At 38.7% G+C, this 14,826-nt stretch overlaps 1 protein-coding gene across 2 annotated transcripts in view; it reads right to left on the reverse strand.

Annotated features, from left to right (window-relative positions):
* Positions 1–14,826, reverse strand: part of Mindy2 (MINDY lysine 48 deubiquitinase 2) — a 57,329-nt gene that overhangs the window by 20,321 nt on the left and 22,182 nt on the right. For both annotated transcript variants that reach the window (XM_021172371.3, XM_085844769.1), the window contains exons 3-5: positions 14,493–14,557; positions 11,454–11,612; positions 7,353–7,455 (exon numbers count right to left, since the gene is read on the reverse strand). In XM_021172371.3, the coding sequence (XP_021028030.1) occupies positions 7,353–7,455; positions 11,454–11,612; positions 14,493–14,557 (327 nt within the window). The remainder of the gene's footprint in view (positions 1–7,352; positions 7,456–11,453; positions 11,613–14,492; positions 14,558–14,826) is intronic.

The following is a 14,826-nucleotide window of genomic DNA, read 5'->3' on the forward strand; positions in this document are numbered from 1 at the left end:
AATTTAAAAACAATATTTCCTAATTTTTTGTTGTCTCTTAAATGGTAATTTCAATCCAATATAGATAAGCCTACCCTAGGTTCAACTTTTAATAACTAATTAAACAGATTTTTGTATGTCACTGTACATAGCAGTGAACTTAAGTGCATTCCGTCAAGTTTTGTACTTTTGCTGGAGCAGGGTGATGTATGTTCACCTCTAATCTCAGTACTTGGGCAGCAGAGGCTGAGGATGAATCTCTGTGAGTTTCAAATCAGCCAGAGCTATTTAGTAAAACTCTCTCGAGTAAGAAAAATAAAACAGTAAAAAAAAAACCTAATAAAAACATCTCAAACCTCTAAGTTTATATTGATACAACTTTTTTTCAATGAGAGAGAAGGAGGGAAATCTATTTTTACTTTGTAAAAAAAATATTTTTTTATTATTAGGCTGAGAATAGAACCCAACGAGGACTTTGTATATACTAAGTAAGCATTCTACTACCCAGCCCAGAGAAGTACCTCTTACAAAAGAATAACAGCCAATAAACATAAAAGGAATAATGAAAACATCATAACCACCACAACTATAATTGAGACAGTTAAAAATCAATGGCTTCAAATCTACTGAGTATATGACTCTTAGAGAAAGGTGTACTCACACAGTTTCAAAGCTGAAGGACAGATTATTAATTACTTATTAATTACAAAGAGAAAAGAGTGATTTTACAATAAAGATATTTGGACTATTCCACCTCACTCAAATATACAACCAATAATGAATAATCTGGCTCATGTACCCAATTTGGTGCAGTAAGAAGACTACTACAGAGGATGGCATCTGTGTGGTATTATAACCCAAAATATATCACCTGCATCTACTCATAAGAGAACAATCAGATAAATCAAAGTTGGGGCTATTCTACAAAATACTGGCCTGTACTTAAAAAAAATGTTAATAGAGAAGAGTGGGAGGGACGGGTAGAGAAGTGGAATAGGGGTTGTGGGCAGGAGAGAACAATGCTATAAATGCATAAAGGTTTGAAAAGGGGCTGGAGATAGGGCTGGTGGGTGAAAGCACTGATCTTGCAAAGGACCCAAGTTTGGTTCCCAGCACCCACATCTGACTGCTCACAACTGACTATAACTCCAACTCCAGAGGAGCTAAAGCCCTTCTCTGGCCTCAACAAGTACTCTCACACATGGTGTATACACACACACACACACACACACACACACACACACACACACACAAAATTTTAAAAAGGATTCTTGGCTATGGGTAGAACTTTGTACCAATGCCTCTTCCTTTGCGTGCAAGGGATTTTGTCTGGCTCAGCTTTCGTAGGTTTTGTGCATACTGCCACAGTCTCTTTGAGTTCATATGTGCATCTGTTCTGTTGGTCCTGGACAATGCTGTTTCTTTAAAATCATCCATCACATCCACCATCTCTTGTTCTTAACATTTTCCACTCCCTTCTTCTACATAGATCCCTGAATGTTGAAGGGAAGGGGCTATGATAAAGATACCTTATTTAGGGTTAAGCACTCTAAGCTAACTAACTCACTCAGTCCACTCAGTCTCTCTCTCTCTCTCAGTCCACTCAGTCTCTCTCTCTCTCTCTCTCTCTCTCTCTCTCTCTCTCTCCCTCCCTCCCTCCCTCCCAGTTGTAGATCTTTGTCTTAATTACTGTAGCAAAAAGCTTCTCTGGTGTGTGTTGAGCAAGGCATTGACCTATGGGTATAGCAATGTGTCAGTGTCATTGGGAGTCGTTTTATTGCTGTGCTCATATAGCAGAGTAATAGTAGGTTTTCCCCTGGACCTTATCTAATGTCAGGTTCCAGGCCTCATTAACAATATATCAGGTATGGGGGCTGGAGAGATGGCTCAGCAGTTAAGAGCACCAACTGCTCTTCCAGAGGTCCTGAGTTCAATTCCCGAAACCACATGGTGGCTCACAACCATATGTAATGGGATCTGGTACCCTCTTCTGGTTGTCTGAAGACAGCTACAGTGTACTCATATACACAAAATAAATAAATCTTTAAAAAAACCACTATCAGGTATGGGTTTCATCCCATGGAATAGGCCTTACATCCCACCAAATAGCGGTTGGTTAGGTCTAGAGCATTCTTGCTGCTAGTTTGTACAGTTGGCACGTCTGGTAGGCAGGCTGTATTACAGTTCTTAGGGTTTTTGTCTGGGGGAGACTGACGGTTATTTTACGTCTCTAGTAGTAGTAGTTTACTTCCCTAGCACCTTCTACCACTATGAACCTTAGCCAGTAGGAGTGATTCTTCCAGTTGAGTATCAGCTAGATTTCTCTAGGGAGAGAGAAAAATCAGTTTTCTGCAATTATAGTGACACTGGGTATATCCTCCACACTCCAGGGCAGCCCCCATGCTCAGAAGTGGTTGGCTAACACCTATCAGATTCCATTTTTTTTGTTTTTGTTTTTGTTTTTTAGTGATAAAGAACATGATGTTGAATGAATAGGTAGAGAAAAGGATCTGTAAGCAGTTGGGAAACAGGAAAGAATATGATAAAAATATACTATATGACAGAGTCAACTAACATGGACTCCTGGGGTCTTTCAGAGACTGAACCACTAACCAAAGAGTATATAAGTGCTGGACCTATGCCTCCTGCACATATGCAGCAGATGTGCAAGTTGGTCTTCATGTGGGTCCCCCAACAAGTGGAGCATAGGCTGTCCCTGACTCTGCTGCCTGCCTATGGATCCTGTTCCCCTAACTGGGCTGCTTTGGTTGACCTCAGTGTGAAAGAATATGGCTAGTCCTGCAGTGACTTGAGGTGCCAGGGTGGGGCGATACAGAGGGGGATCTCCCCCTTCTCAGAGGTGAAGGGGAGGGGTGGAGATGAGGAGCTGTGTGAGATGGGGACTGCAATCAGGATATAAAGCGAATAAATTAGTTAAAGGAAAGGAAAAAATATGAAATTCTCAAGGGTTAAAATAAAAGTTTAAAATAAAGCAGGAAAGAAAAGAAAGGAAAAGGAAACCAAGGATCTGTGCTAAATGACAGAGATTGAAGCTATTACAACTGTTATCTAATCCTGGCTGGAGGATACAGGGAAAGAAACAAAATGAGGGAATAGTTAAGAAACCCAGGAGTGGGCTAGCAAGATGGCTCAGAGGTTAAGAGCACAGGCTGCTCTTCTAGAGGACTTGAGTTCAATTCCCAGCAACCACATGGTGTCTCAAACCATCTGTAATGAGATATGGTGCCCTCTTCTGGCCTTCAGACATACATGCAGGCAGAACACTGTATACATACTAAATAAATAAATCTTAAAAATAAAAGTCTTTGGTTTTCTTGCCGGGCGTGGTGGGGCACGCCTTTAATCCCAGCACTTGGGAGGCAGAGGCAGGCGGATTTCTGAGTTCGAGGCCACCCTGGTCTACAGAGTGCGTTCCAGGACAGTCAGGGCTACACAGAGAAACCCTGTCTTGAAAAAAAAAAAAAAAGAAAAGAAGAAGTTACGCAGAATTCTTTCTTTCAAAGAGACAATGATGACACATTCATGAGTGAAGTGATGTGACACTTGCAATTAGCTATGATATGCTTTAGGAAGAAAAAGTGTGTTGTGTAGGAATACAGAATAAAGGCAGGTATTCAATGTGTGAGCAGCTGATAAATTAGGTAAAGAACATGCAAATGTTCACCAAGAGGGCCTACCTTTTTATAGTTTTTGAGACTTCTCAAAATAAATTAGAACAAAGACAAATGATGGATATTACTTAATAAATTAATAGTTACTACCTCTACTTAATGAAGATAATATGAATGCAAGTAGGCAAAAAGAAGTTTGAGTATATAACCTGGGGTTAGTTTTATAAGCATGTGTTTATTCTAGGAATAGTTGTTAAGAAGTTACTCCTAAAATGATGTGAAACTAAATGACTGACTTTGGGAGAGTCTGACAGTTGGTACTGGTGTGTGTGGGGGGGTAGTGGTGGTGATCCTTATTCATTCTTATTTTCATGTCACAAGCAATCATGATAGCAACCAGATTCAGAAGGCATGGCCACTCAAGAGGAAACCTGATGACCACTGTTTACTGTAACAATGCTACAAACTGTGCTGTGCTGTGCTGTGCTGTGCTGTGCTGTGCTGTCCTGTGCAGTGCAGTGCTGTGCTGTGCTGTGCTGTGCAGTGCTGTGCTGTGCTGTGCTGTGCTGTGCTGGGCTGTGCTGCGCTGTGCTGGGCTGTGCTGCGCTGTGCTGGGCTGTGCTGGGCTGTGCTGGGCTGTGCTGGGCTGTGCTGGGCTGTGCTGGGCTGTGCTGGGCTGTGCTGGGCTGTGCTGGGCTGTGCTGGGCTGTGCTGGGCTGTGCTGTGCTATGCTATGTATGCTGTGCTGTCCTGTGCAGTGCAGTGCTGTGCTGTGCAGTGCAGTGCTATGCTGTGCTGTGCTGTGCAGTGCTGGGCTGGGCTGTGCTGTGCTGTGCTGTGCTGTGCTGTGCTGTGCTGTGCTGTGCTGGGCTGGGCTGTGCTGGGCTGTGCTGGGCTGTGCTGGGCTGTGCTGGGCTGTGCTGGGCTGTGCTGGGCTGTGCTGGGCTGTGCTGGGCTGTGCTGGGCTGTACTTACAGGTGTCAGTTCCAAACAGAAAAGCTGCGCTTCTGACATCAGCTATATAGCACCTCCCCCCCCAAAAGGAATGCTAGTAAAAGTATTTCTTGTATCTTGAGGTTTCATGGAGTGTTTGGATTAAAAAGTAGTTGTCATTTAAGACTAAAGCTTATAAGGCTAGAAATAAACTGGCTTGGACATCTTACTGATTCAAAAGGAAGATATGGTTGAAGACTATAAATGAAAAGGAAGCAGATATGACTGAAACCACGTGGGAAGGAGTTGCTGAATTGTGAGTGAAAACGCCACTGTGCCTCCTCCCTTCTATGTGAACTCTGGAATCTTACACAAGTCATGGCTGCCATTATTTCAAACACACTACATATTGATATTTCTTATTATCAGAAAACTAGTTTAGCTTTTTAATCTGTGATAAACTTCATATATGATTGATTACTTCTTAGTGTAAAAATCATTTAGAGTTTCACTGCTATCGAATTGTCATATCGAAGACTTTATAATAAACATGCATGGTATATGTACCCAAAAGTTCTATGCACAGCAGATCAGGTGACCTTTTCTCATTTTTACCAAGATATTCTTCCCAAACTGTCCACACTATGTATATACACCTGCCCATTACCCTGAGGAGTCAGTGTCAAAGAAGTAATGACGTATACTGTCAGGTTAGGGGGAAAAGAGAAGTAATGAAGGGATTGATTTCCTGTGCTCATTGGATTTAGTGTGCTACCAACTCCCACCCTTGTGGAATTGCAGCCTGGCATGGGATGGATGCTGTCAGGCTGTTTCCAGTAGCTTCTCACCCAAACTCCCTTTCATGAATTCATTCTGATAGTTAACATTTTGAATTTTGTTCTTTCAATTACCATTGAATTATAAAGAATTATTATTATTATGTGTGTGTGTGTGTGTATGTTGTGGATGCATGTTACTGGATGCATGTAGACATCAGAGGCTAACTTTCTCCTGAAAAAGGAGAGTCTGAAAAGTTGGGTCTTTCTGTCTGCCATGGGTAATGAAGATCAAACTCAGGTCATTAAGTTTGCTGTGGGAAGTGCTTTTCCCTGCTGAGACATCTTACAGGCCCTAGAATTCTACAATTGTAAAAGTGTAAGGAGTGTTGGTGATAAAGTAGATTCTACAGATAGAAATTTCCTTTATAGGTTTCTTTTCAGGAATATATCTGACACTGGGAATATAGAAGGAAGAAGTACATTTAACGAGCATATGGAGAGAAAACTGACTTTCTTGTTTGATCTCACACTGTAGCCCATATTGGCTTGCAGCTCATTATATAGCTACAGCTCAGGCTGGACTCAAATTCACGGCAGCTCTTCTATTCTAAACTCTAATGCACTAGGAATAGAAGAGGCATGAGACACTATACCAGGCAGACAACATTTTTATGCTAAGATAGTTTTCTTCTTAAAATGTAAACTTTTCTGTCTTAAGTTGTAATAAAACAGCTGTCATGCAAATCAATGATCAGCTATGTTTATACTGTCTTTTCAAGTAATAGACTGGGATAAACTTTCATTACTTGCCTTTTCACATGAATACATTAAGATCCTGGATAATTAGCGCAATTAGTAGGATTAGTTAATGAGAATAGTGTACACATCACTTTATATGCTCTTATATGTCCCGCTGCCCCCAGGATCCTCCTGGTGCTGAAGTGCTTGATTTTATGTGGGATATAAGAGATCCAATACAGGTCTTACATCTCAGGCATTTTACCAACTGAGTCATCTCCCTAGCTTAGTCCATTGTTTTGTTTGTTTTTGAGACAGGGTCTGTATGTAGTCCTGGCTCTCCTGAAACTAGTTACATTGGCCAAGCTGGTCTCAAACTCACAAAGATCCTCCTGCCTCTGCCTCCTGAGTGCTGGTATTAAGGACATATGCCACCTTGCCCAGCCCCTAGCCTATAATGTATCTTCATAATAACTAGCTTTAATTTCTAAAACTGTGTTATATACAATCGATTTTTATTGTGCTACTTTTGAAGAACTTTGTCTGAGTGAGAGACTCATCCCCTGCCTCTTCTGATATTTCTTTTTTCTTTTTTTTTCCTTTCCTTCTTTTACCTTCCTTTATTCTAAGGAAGAACTGAGTGAGTGGTGCTGAAAGTTTATGCAAATGGATTCCAGCCTAAGAACAATCTGGTTTCAATTCTCTTTACTCACTATTAACTAGGGCACAGATGAAAAAAGTTATATATTTTTTAAGTGGAGTAAATATAAGATTTATTGAAGAAAAGTGACAAAGAATTCTTGAGAGGGAGAAAAAGGCTAAAAAAATTACCAACTTCACTGTCACAGAGACAGTGAAGTTGGTAATCTCAGTCAGTTACTCATGTTCCAGAATGAGGCTTTTATACTGAACTGCACTGAGACACAGTGGAGAATACATACACTCTCCTCAGATAGAGGGTTCAGGGTCAATAAAACAACCTACTTTATTGGACATCTGACCATGCCAAAGCTGTAAGTGACTCAAAGCGTTCTATCAGCATCCTGCTCTGACTTTATATGCCAGATGAATAGGGCTCTAGAAAGAATCCTTCCCTGGAATGCCTACAAATGCTTCTCTTAATTATTACAAGTGCCACCACTTGTAGTATTTTTAGAAGTTCTGTCTAGACAATTTACAGCTATGAATATGTTATAAAGAAACCATCATTCTGTATATTATAAAAGATAAATGTAAACTCAATGAATTTCAAGACAAGTTACTCCAGCAGGCATAAGCAGCATTCACCGACCTTCACTAACCAACTGGCTGTTGTCTGACTGCTTACAGGAGATGATCTTCTCTACCAGCTGGTTGTAGCTGCAGTTGCCAACAGCTTTTACAATGTCATCGATCTGAAAAACAAATGATGGTCTCACTAGTCCTGGGAAGATCTGAAACAGTAACAAAGGCAAACCCCTCACTTTGTAAGCATGTTTCCCAGTAACAACACTAAATGGAAACACTTATGAGAAACTCAGCATAGAACCTTGAAAAGCAGTTTCACACACATTATGAAAACTACTGCAGTTATATTGTGCAAAAACGATAGTTATTACATGTAACTTTAAGACTATAAGGATGCATTCAAGCCACTATAATACATGAGGTATTCAGGAGAAAAAAAAATAAGAAAAATTCAGGGGTAGAGATATGACTCAGAGCTGAAAGCACTGGCTGTTTTTCCAGAGGACCGGAGTTATTTTCCTAGCACCCACAGAGGTGTCCCAACTGCCCGCAACTCCAGTTCCGGAAGCCAACATCATCTTTTGGTCTCCACAGGCATTGCACAAACATAGTATAAAAACATACATGCAGACAAACCATCCATATACATAAAACAAAAGTAAATAAAAAAGAAAAGAAAAATTTAGTGCTCAGATAAAACACAGATGTTTTCAAAGCATGGCGGCACATGCCTGTGACCTTGGTGCTGAACCCTCCTCCTCCCATGACAGCTTCACACTATCTTACTTTCTTTTGTGCGCTCTCACTCTCTCTCTCTCTCTCTCTCTCTCTCTCCTCTCTCTCTCTCCTCTCTCTCTCAAGTTCCAAGCTCGCCTCAAAAAACTCAGAATGCCCATTCTGTCTGCCCATCACTTTTCATTTATCAATTTTGAGGCATTCTTTTGTCCTTACAAACTGTCGATATATTTTATGTGTGTCTCTTATCAACATCGAAACACAAATCTGTCTTAATCCAGCACACAATCATTGTCTTTTTAAGTATTTGCTGAGGCCAAACTCAGTAACAAAGCAAGACTTATCACAAAATTAAAGACAGAAATTGTTATTTTCTTTTTTAACAATTAATGCTAGATCTTTGAAACACTTTAATTTCATTCTTCTTCTAATTTCTGTTATTTTTACAGAGTTTAGAAGTTTTTAGAACCCAAAAAATATGTTATTTGGTAATCATCAGTAACTTAGATTATATTTAGTTTTTATTTATATTTGGAGTAATTTTACTTCTTGTCCAAATACTTATTTATATTTCTACTAATAAAACCCTAGTGATAGCAAATTTCTAAAATGTAATTTGAAAAACACTTTGCTTCATTCTTGAAAAATGATTCTACAAGGACAGATTTATGGTTGTTTTTTCTCTTCATTCAGTGATGCCATCCCGTTGTCCTTTAACCTTTGCTTCAGAGGGTGTGGTACCTGTACCTGTAGCCTTAGCACTTGGGAGGTGGAGGCAGGTGGATCATGAATTCAAGGTGATTTCTCTGTTACATAGTGAGTTTGAAGCCAGTCTAGGATGCATGAGACCCTGCTCCAAAATAAAATAAAATATTAATTATTGATCATTTAGAAACATCTTCTCAGGCTGGAGCAATGGCTCAGTGGTTAAAAGCACTGACTGCTCTTCCAGAGGTCCTGAGTTCAATTCTCAGCAACCACATGGTGGCTTACAACCATCTGTAATGGGATCAGATGCCCTCTTCTGGTGTGTCTGAAGACAGCTACAGCGTACTCACATAAATAAAACAAATAAATCTTAAAAAAAGAAACATCTTCTCAAGTGACTGAATTTTAGTGTTCATTATCTAAAAGAATATATTTATTTGCAGTTTATTTATAGTTTTTTCTTTTGAGACAAGGTCTCTCTACATAGCCCTAGTTGTCCTGGAATTACTTATATAAACCATGCTAGCTTCAAATTCAGAAAGATGCCTGCCTTTGTCTTCCAATTGCTGGTAGTAAAGGTGTTGTGTTCACTACTACACCCAAGCAAGATAGTTATTTAGAGACCACAGAATTCGAATTCAAAGAAGCATAGTTTTGAAAGGTTTTAGAGCTTTTGCCTTTTCTTGTTCTCTTCTGAGCATCAGGATTTGTTAGAAAGCAAGTGAATGAAACACATCTAAAGCACTGAGGCTTCTCTTGAGAACGTCTGCCTAGACCAGAAACACCTGGTTTGCTATCTCTGTACCACACTGAAGTTCAATTTTTAATGAATATGTAAGCATATTATTTACCCATGTACTGGACAACTTATAGCTAGCTACACATACAAACAGGTGTTTTGAGTTTAGTTTAATGTCATGTTATTCACAAGAGTAAAAACTACCTGGCATTGCTACCTGCCAGGACACACCTGGCATGTGTAAAATGCTGGGCATGGGACTTTTAGTGACATCCTCAGTGCAAGAGTACCAATCAAAACATAGACATCCTTGTTTAAGTGAACTACCCCTGCACTGCCCAGAATACCAGTTGCTTTTAGCAGTAGACAGGGATGGAGGGCATGGGCAAGCCTCTGCTATGATGCTCTCTTTTTTTCAATAGCTAATGCAGACACGATGTATTCCAGTAGTTAATATTGATTAAGCACCTACTGTGTGCAACACACTATTCTAAAAGCTGAGACATAAAATCCCATTCCCATAAAATAAGCATTTATTGAAAAATAATAGTCAGTCAGTAAATGAATAGATAATAATTATAGTTAATGATAAATGGTAAAAACATAGCAAAGGGAGAGAAAATGGCGACAAGAGGAAGATTAATAAGTTTAGAGAGGGTCTCTCTGACAAGGTAATATTTGACAAGAACTTTTGATATACAAAGAACCAAATACGTAAAGGTCTGAGAGAACAAGGTATCAGGAGAATAATAGTTCACAATGAGTATTAATCCATTCTCTACAAAACTGAGCTAGGCTGAGAGTGCAGACTTGCTTGGCATGCACAGTGCTCTGGGTTTCAAGCCAGGACCTGCAGCAACATTAGCAGCTCAGAGAGGAGCAAGCTGACCTGCTTAGCTAAGAGAAAAGCAGCAAGTGCCACTACAGTAAAGTGAGAACGCCACAGACAGGCTGGGAGTGCAGTTAGGCAGAGTCTAGAGCACAAAAACCTAGATTAAGCTTTGGCAGGATGGCTATGGATTCAAGGCCAGCCTGGACTACACAGTGAGTGCCAGGTCAGCTTGGGATACCACAGGGCCTGGTCACAAAACCAAAAACCAAAACAACAAATGCCCATTATGATTTTATCTTCTTGCTACTATACTGGTAAATGGGAGTCTAGGGGGGGAAGGGAAGGGAATAAAATCTGGAGTGTAAAATAAATATTTCATTAAAAAATTGAACAAAAAATAGGTGTGTGTGTGTATCACTTTTTAAGTGAGTATCAAGATAATTAATTATTCCTGAATGATTTTTTTTTCAGCAAATAACAGAGCAATGGGTCACTGACAGGCAATTAAACAAACAAATATATAAATTTAATTAAATATATAATTATTTTATATATAGTTAAATACAATATACATGCAATTGTTAAGTATTATATAATATTATATATAACGTATAATAATTACTATATAAGACATATTAATAATAAAATTAATTCACAATAATATTATTAATATTAAGCAATGTTATTTAACTTAATAATAATAAAAAGTTATATAAATAATAATTTTAAAAGTTAATAATAAGTAATGTTATTATTAAATAATAATAATTAATATTAAGTAATGAATAACAATTAATATATAATATATAAAATCTATAAAATCTATATACTGTTAACTATAAAATAACTATAAGTAATATATAATTAAATATAAACAACAAAACAATTTAGAATATACATAAATTAAATATAAATATATATGTTTAGAATAACTTTCCCACATTTGTATTTATATAACTGATACATTTTTAAATGTTTTGCCTACATGTATGTCTGTGTCCCAGTGGCATGCCTGGTGGATCAGAAGAGGGCACTGGATCCCCTGGATCTAGAGTTACAGACAGTTGTGACCTGTCTACAGTAGCCAGTGCTCTTAACCACTGAGGCATCTCTCTGGACCCCTATGTTTATATAATTCAAATTCTACTTACCTGAGGGTCCACTAGCCACCCATGATACAAAGGAATATCTAGAAGATCAAAGACTATGCACTCTGGTGTGTACTCGAAAACTCGTACCCCAGTGAACCTGACATTCACGTCCAGGCCTGTCTGCAGTTTGTGCAAGATTGCCATAGCATCACTCATATTCTGAAAATATAAAAGGAAGACGTAGAGTTCAGAAGAAAAATTACTATAAAAAAAGTTGTATGTGGTGGCATGTGTCTGTAGTCCCCATACGGTTCTCATTTGAGCCCAAGACTTCCATACTAGCCTAAGCAACACAGCAAGACCCTGTGTCTAAAAAACAAACAAAACAAAACAAAACGAAACACCCAAGTTATTCCTATCAATGCTTTTATTTTCATGTTTTGATTTTATTTTATTCGTTTCTTTTATTATAGTCCTACAGTACTAGGAATCAACCCCAGGGCTTTGTATATACTAGATAAACTACATCTTTAGACCTGCAGCAGACTTTCAGTCCTCCACCCTCTGCCTCCTGATCCCTCAGAATAAATGTTGTGATATTTGCCACAGCAAGCTTAATCAAAAGCCTGTTTTGCAAACACATTTGCATTCATTTAAAAGCCTGTCAGGCTGAAGGTACAGCTTATTGGTGGAGCCCTCACTACAGCTGGCTTGTGTAAAGTTCTTATTAAATACCCAACAACTACAAAAAAAATAAACAATTGAAATAAAAAAATGAAATTCCGTTGCCATCCATGCACACTGTGTCTCCTTACACTGTGAAGGTCTTTATCTATTTGGCAAAGCTAGGAATTTCCACATGGTTCCAGGAATTCACTTCATTTCTGCACTGACTCGTCTGAGTGGAATTGTGGTATGTTTGCCTTAAGCCCTCAGACAGAAAGTTTCACATTTCTCAAGGTGAAACAGCTTTCCTTCCACTCTCTGGAGTCCAAGCTACCATAATGCAAATGCATCCAGATTGACTGGCGGTTTGAAGGGAACAAGCAGGCTGCTGTCACCTTCAAACACTTGTCAGATGGATCCTCAGGACCTCCAACAGAAGTAAAATGACACCAGGATCACCAGCCACGATTTTGAATTTCAATTTTGGTGTTATCAAAAAATATCTCATTGAGTTCAGTAAGAAATTATATAAACTTTAAATGTGAAATAAATTGAACATTATAATTTCATACTTATAAAATATTATTTTTTATGTGGACATAAGTCATGAGATTAGAAAGAGGACATGGAAAGGGGAAGATGAAATCTAAAGGTGTTAGGGCGGGGAGGGGGGAAAGAGGAAAAGATGATATTAATGAATTCATGTGAAGCAGGAAGGGCCATTGGTGAGAAGAAGGAGGCCAGGGAAGGGAGAGCGCACCAGAGGGTAACCTAAGAACAAGCATGCATGAAAGTTTCATGATGTAACTAACACATTACTTTCTATGCTAACTTTAAAAAAACAATTAAAAATGTCATTTATTGGTTTTATATACTAGAAGCAGATGTAAGATTTCTACTGCTAAAAACTGTTTGAGAAATCACTGCTCTCAGGGTGGTGGTGGCTCAGTGGTTAGGAGCAGCACCCAGATGACATCTTCACAAAGACATCCATGCAGACGAACACCAGTGCACACAAACATTTAAAAAGTAGTCACTGCTCTAAGTTATAAATTCTCCTAGTAAGTTTTGGGAGTTACTGAGTAGTAAACCCAGGTCCTCTGTTATGCTCCAGTCTTTTCTAATAAAATTTAAATCAGCACACAAAGTTGACTTTAGCTATAGATTATCTATATATGCCAGATGTTGGTTTTTCAATTGGATTACAAAATTATATGAACATTTAAATTCAAGAAACTTTGTAAGTTAACCTCAGCTGGAACTCTGTGAGTTCGAGACCAGCCTGGTCTACATTATGAGCTCCAGGTCAGCCAAGTCTACACAGTGAGACCCTGTCTCAAAAACTAACCAACCAACCAACCAACCAACCAAACTCTGAAAACTAGAAATGACTTTTGTTTCCTGATGTGACCTTGGGTCTGATGATTGTCTCTGGCCTTGGGACAGGGTCTCACTATGTAGCTCTGGCTGGCATGGAACTCTATACACACCAGGTTTTACTATGCCCAGATGATCACATATTTTAAAAGTTGCTTGGACAGTAAAAATGAATGCCCAGTGATGTTCATTTCTTCCACAGTCGAAGTGATGAGCCTCCCTTCCACAAAAAGAAGTTATTTTTTAATCCCAGTACCCAGGAGGCAGAGTCAGGTGGGTCTATGAGTTTGAGAACAGCCTGGTCTACAGAGTGAGTTCCAGGACAGCCAGGGCTACACAGAGAAACCCTGTCTCAAAAAAACAAAACACCCCCCCCAAAACAAACAAAGTTAATTTGTTTTTCTTTCTATTAACAAATACAAAGGATATTGAGGAAGATGAGGTTTGCTGGAGTACTCGCAGCTTTGGGAGTGCACCTTTCCTATTGTATCTTTCCTACAGAACAGGATCTCAAAGGATGTACCCCAAAATGTGGACCCGTTGAAATTATATAAGTACAGAGTGTGTCCTGACATCTCAGGCAACATTTATGCAACTTTATCCTGAGCATGACTTGAGGACTGGCAGAGTGTTTCCTTGGCATTGACAAGGTATTGAACTCAATTCTCAGCACTGGAAAAATGACAGTCACTTAAAGGACAAACAATGACAAATTCACTTGAGAGTAAATTTTTCAAGATAATGCCAAGTTATTTATATGATGGTACCAATAAATCACCAGCACACACATGCATAGAAAACAGGAATCCAAACATTATGGCTCTTGAACCAAATATGGCTTTGAGCTATAACTATTTTTACATTTTAAAGGGTTGTTTTTAAGAAAGAACAGAAAAAAAAAGAATAAGCAGCAGACTTGAACTTAAGTGGCTGGCAAAGCCGAACACATTTACTCTCTGGTCCTGTATAGGTAAAGTTTCAAATCACAGACAAATATCAATGTGTAAATTCATAATACAGATTTACATATTTTAATGTAAAAGTCATGTTCATTACCTGTTCATAATTTACACGTTGAATTTCTGATATTTCTTTTGGCTTTGCCTCAAGCATATAATCACCTGTAAAAAGAAATTATGAATTGCCTTTAAAAATATTCTTTCTGCTTATAAAATATTTTAATTACTTTAAATTACTTTAAAAATTATATAAGTACACTGTAGCTATCTTCAGACACATCAGAAGAGGGCATCAGATCCCATTACAAATGGTTGTAAGCCCCCATGTGGTTGCTGGGAATTGAACTCAGAACCTCTGGAAGAGCAGTCAGTGTTTTTAACCACTGAGCCATCTCTCCCGCCCCTAACTATAAACTTTTTTAAAAATATAT

The sequence above is a fragment of the Mus caroli genome, unplaced genomic scaffold (genome assembly GCF_978045245.1).
Source record: "Mus caroli unplaced genomic scaffold, Mus_caroli_1 scaffold_11, whole genome shotgun sequence".
Classification (NCBI taxonomy): Eukaryota; Metazoa; Chordata; class Mammalia; order Rodentia; family Muridae; genus Mus; species Mus caroli.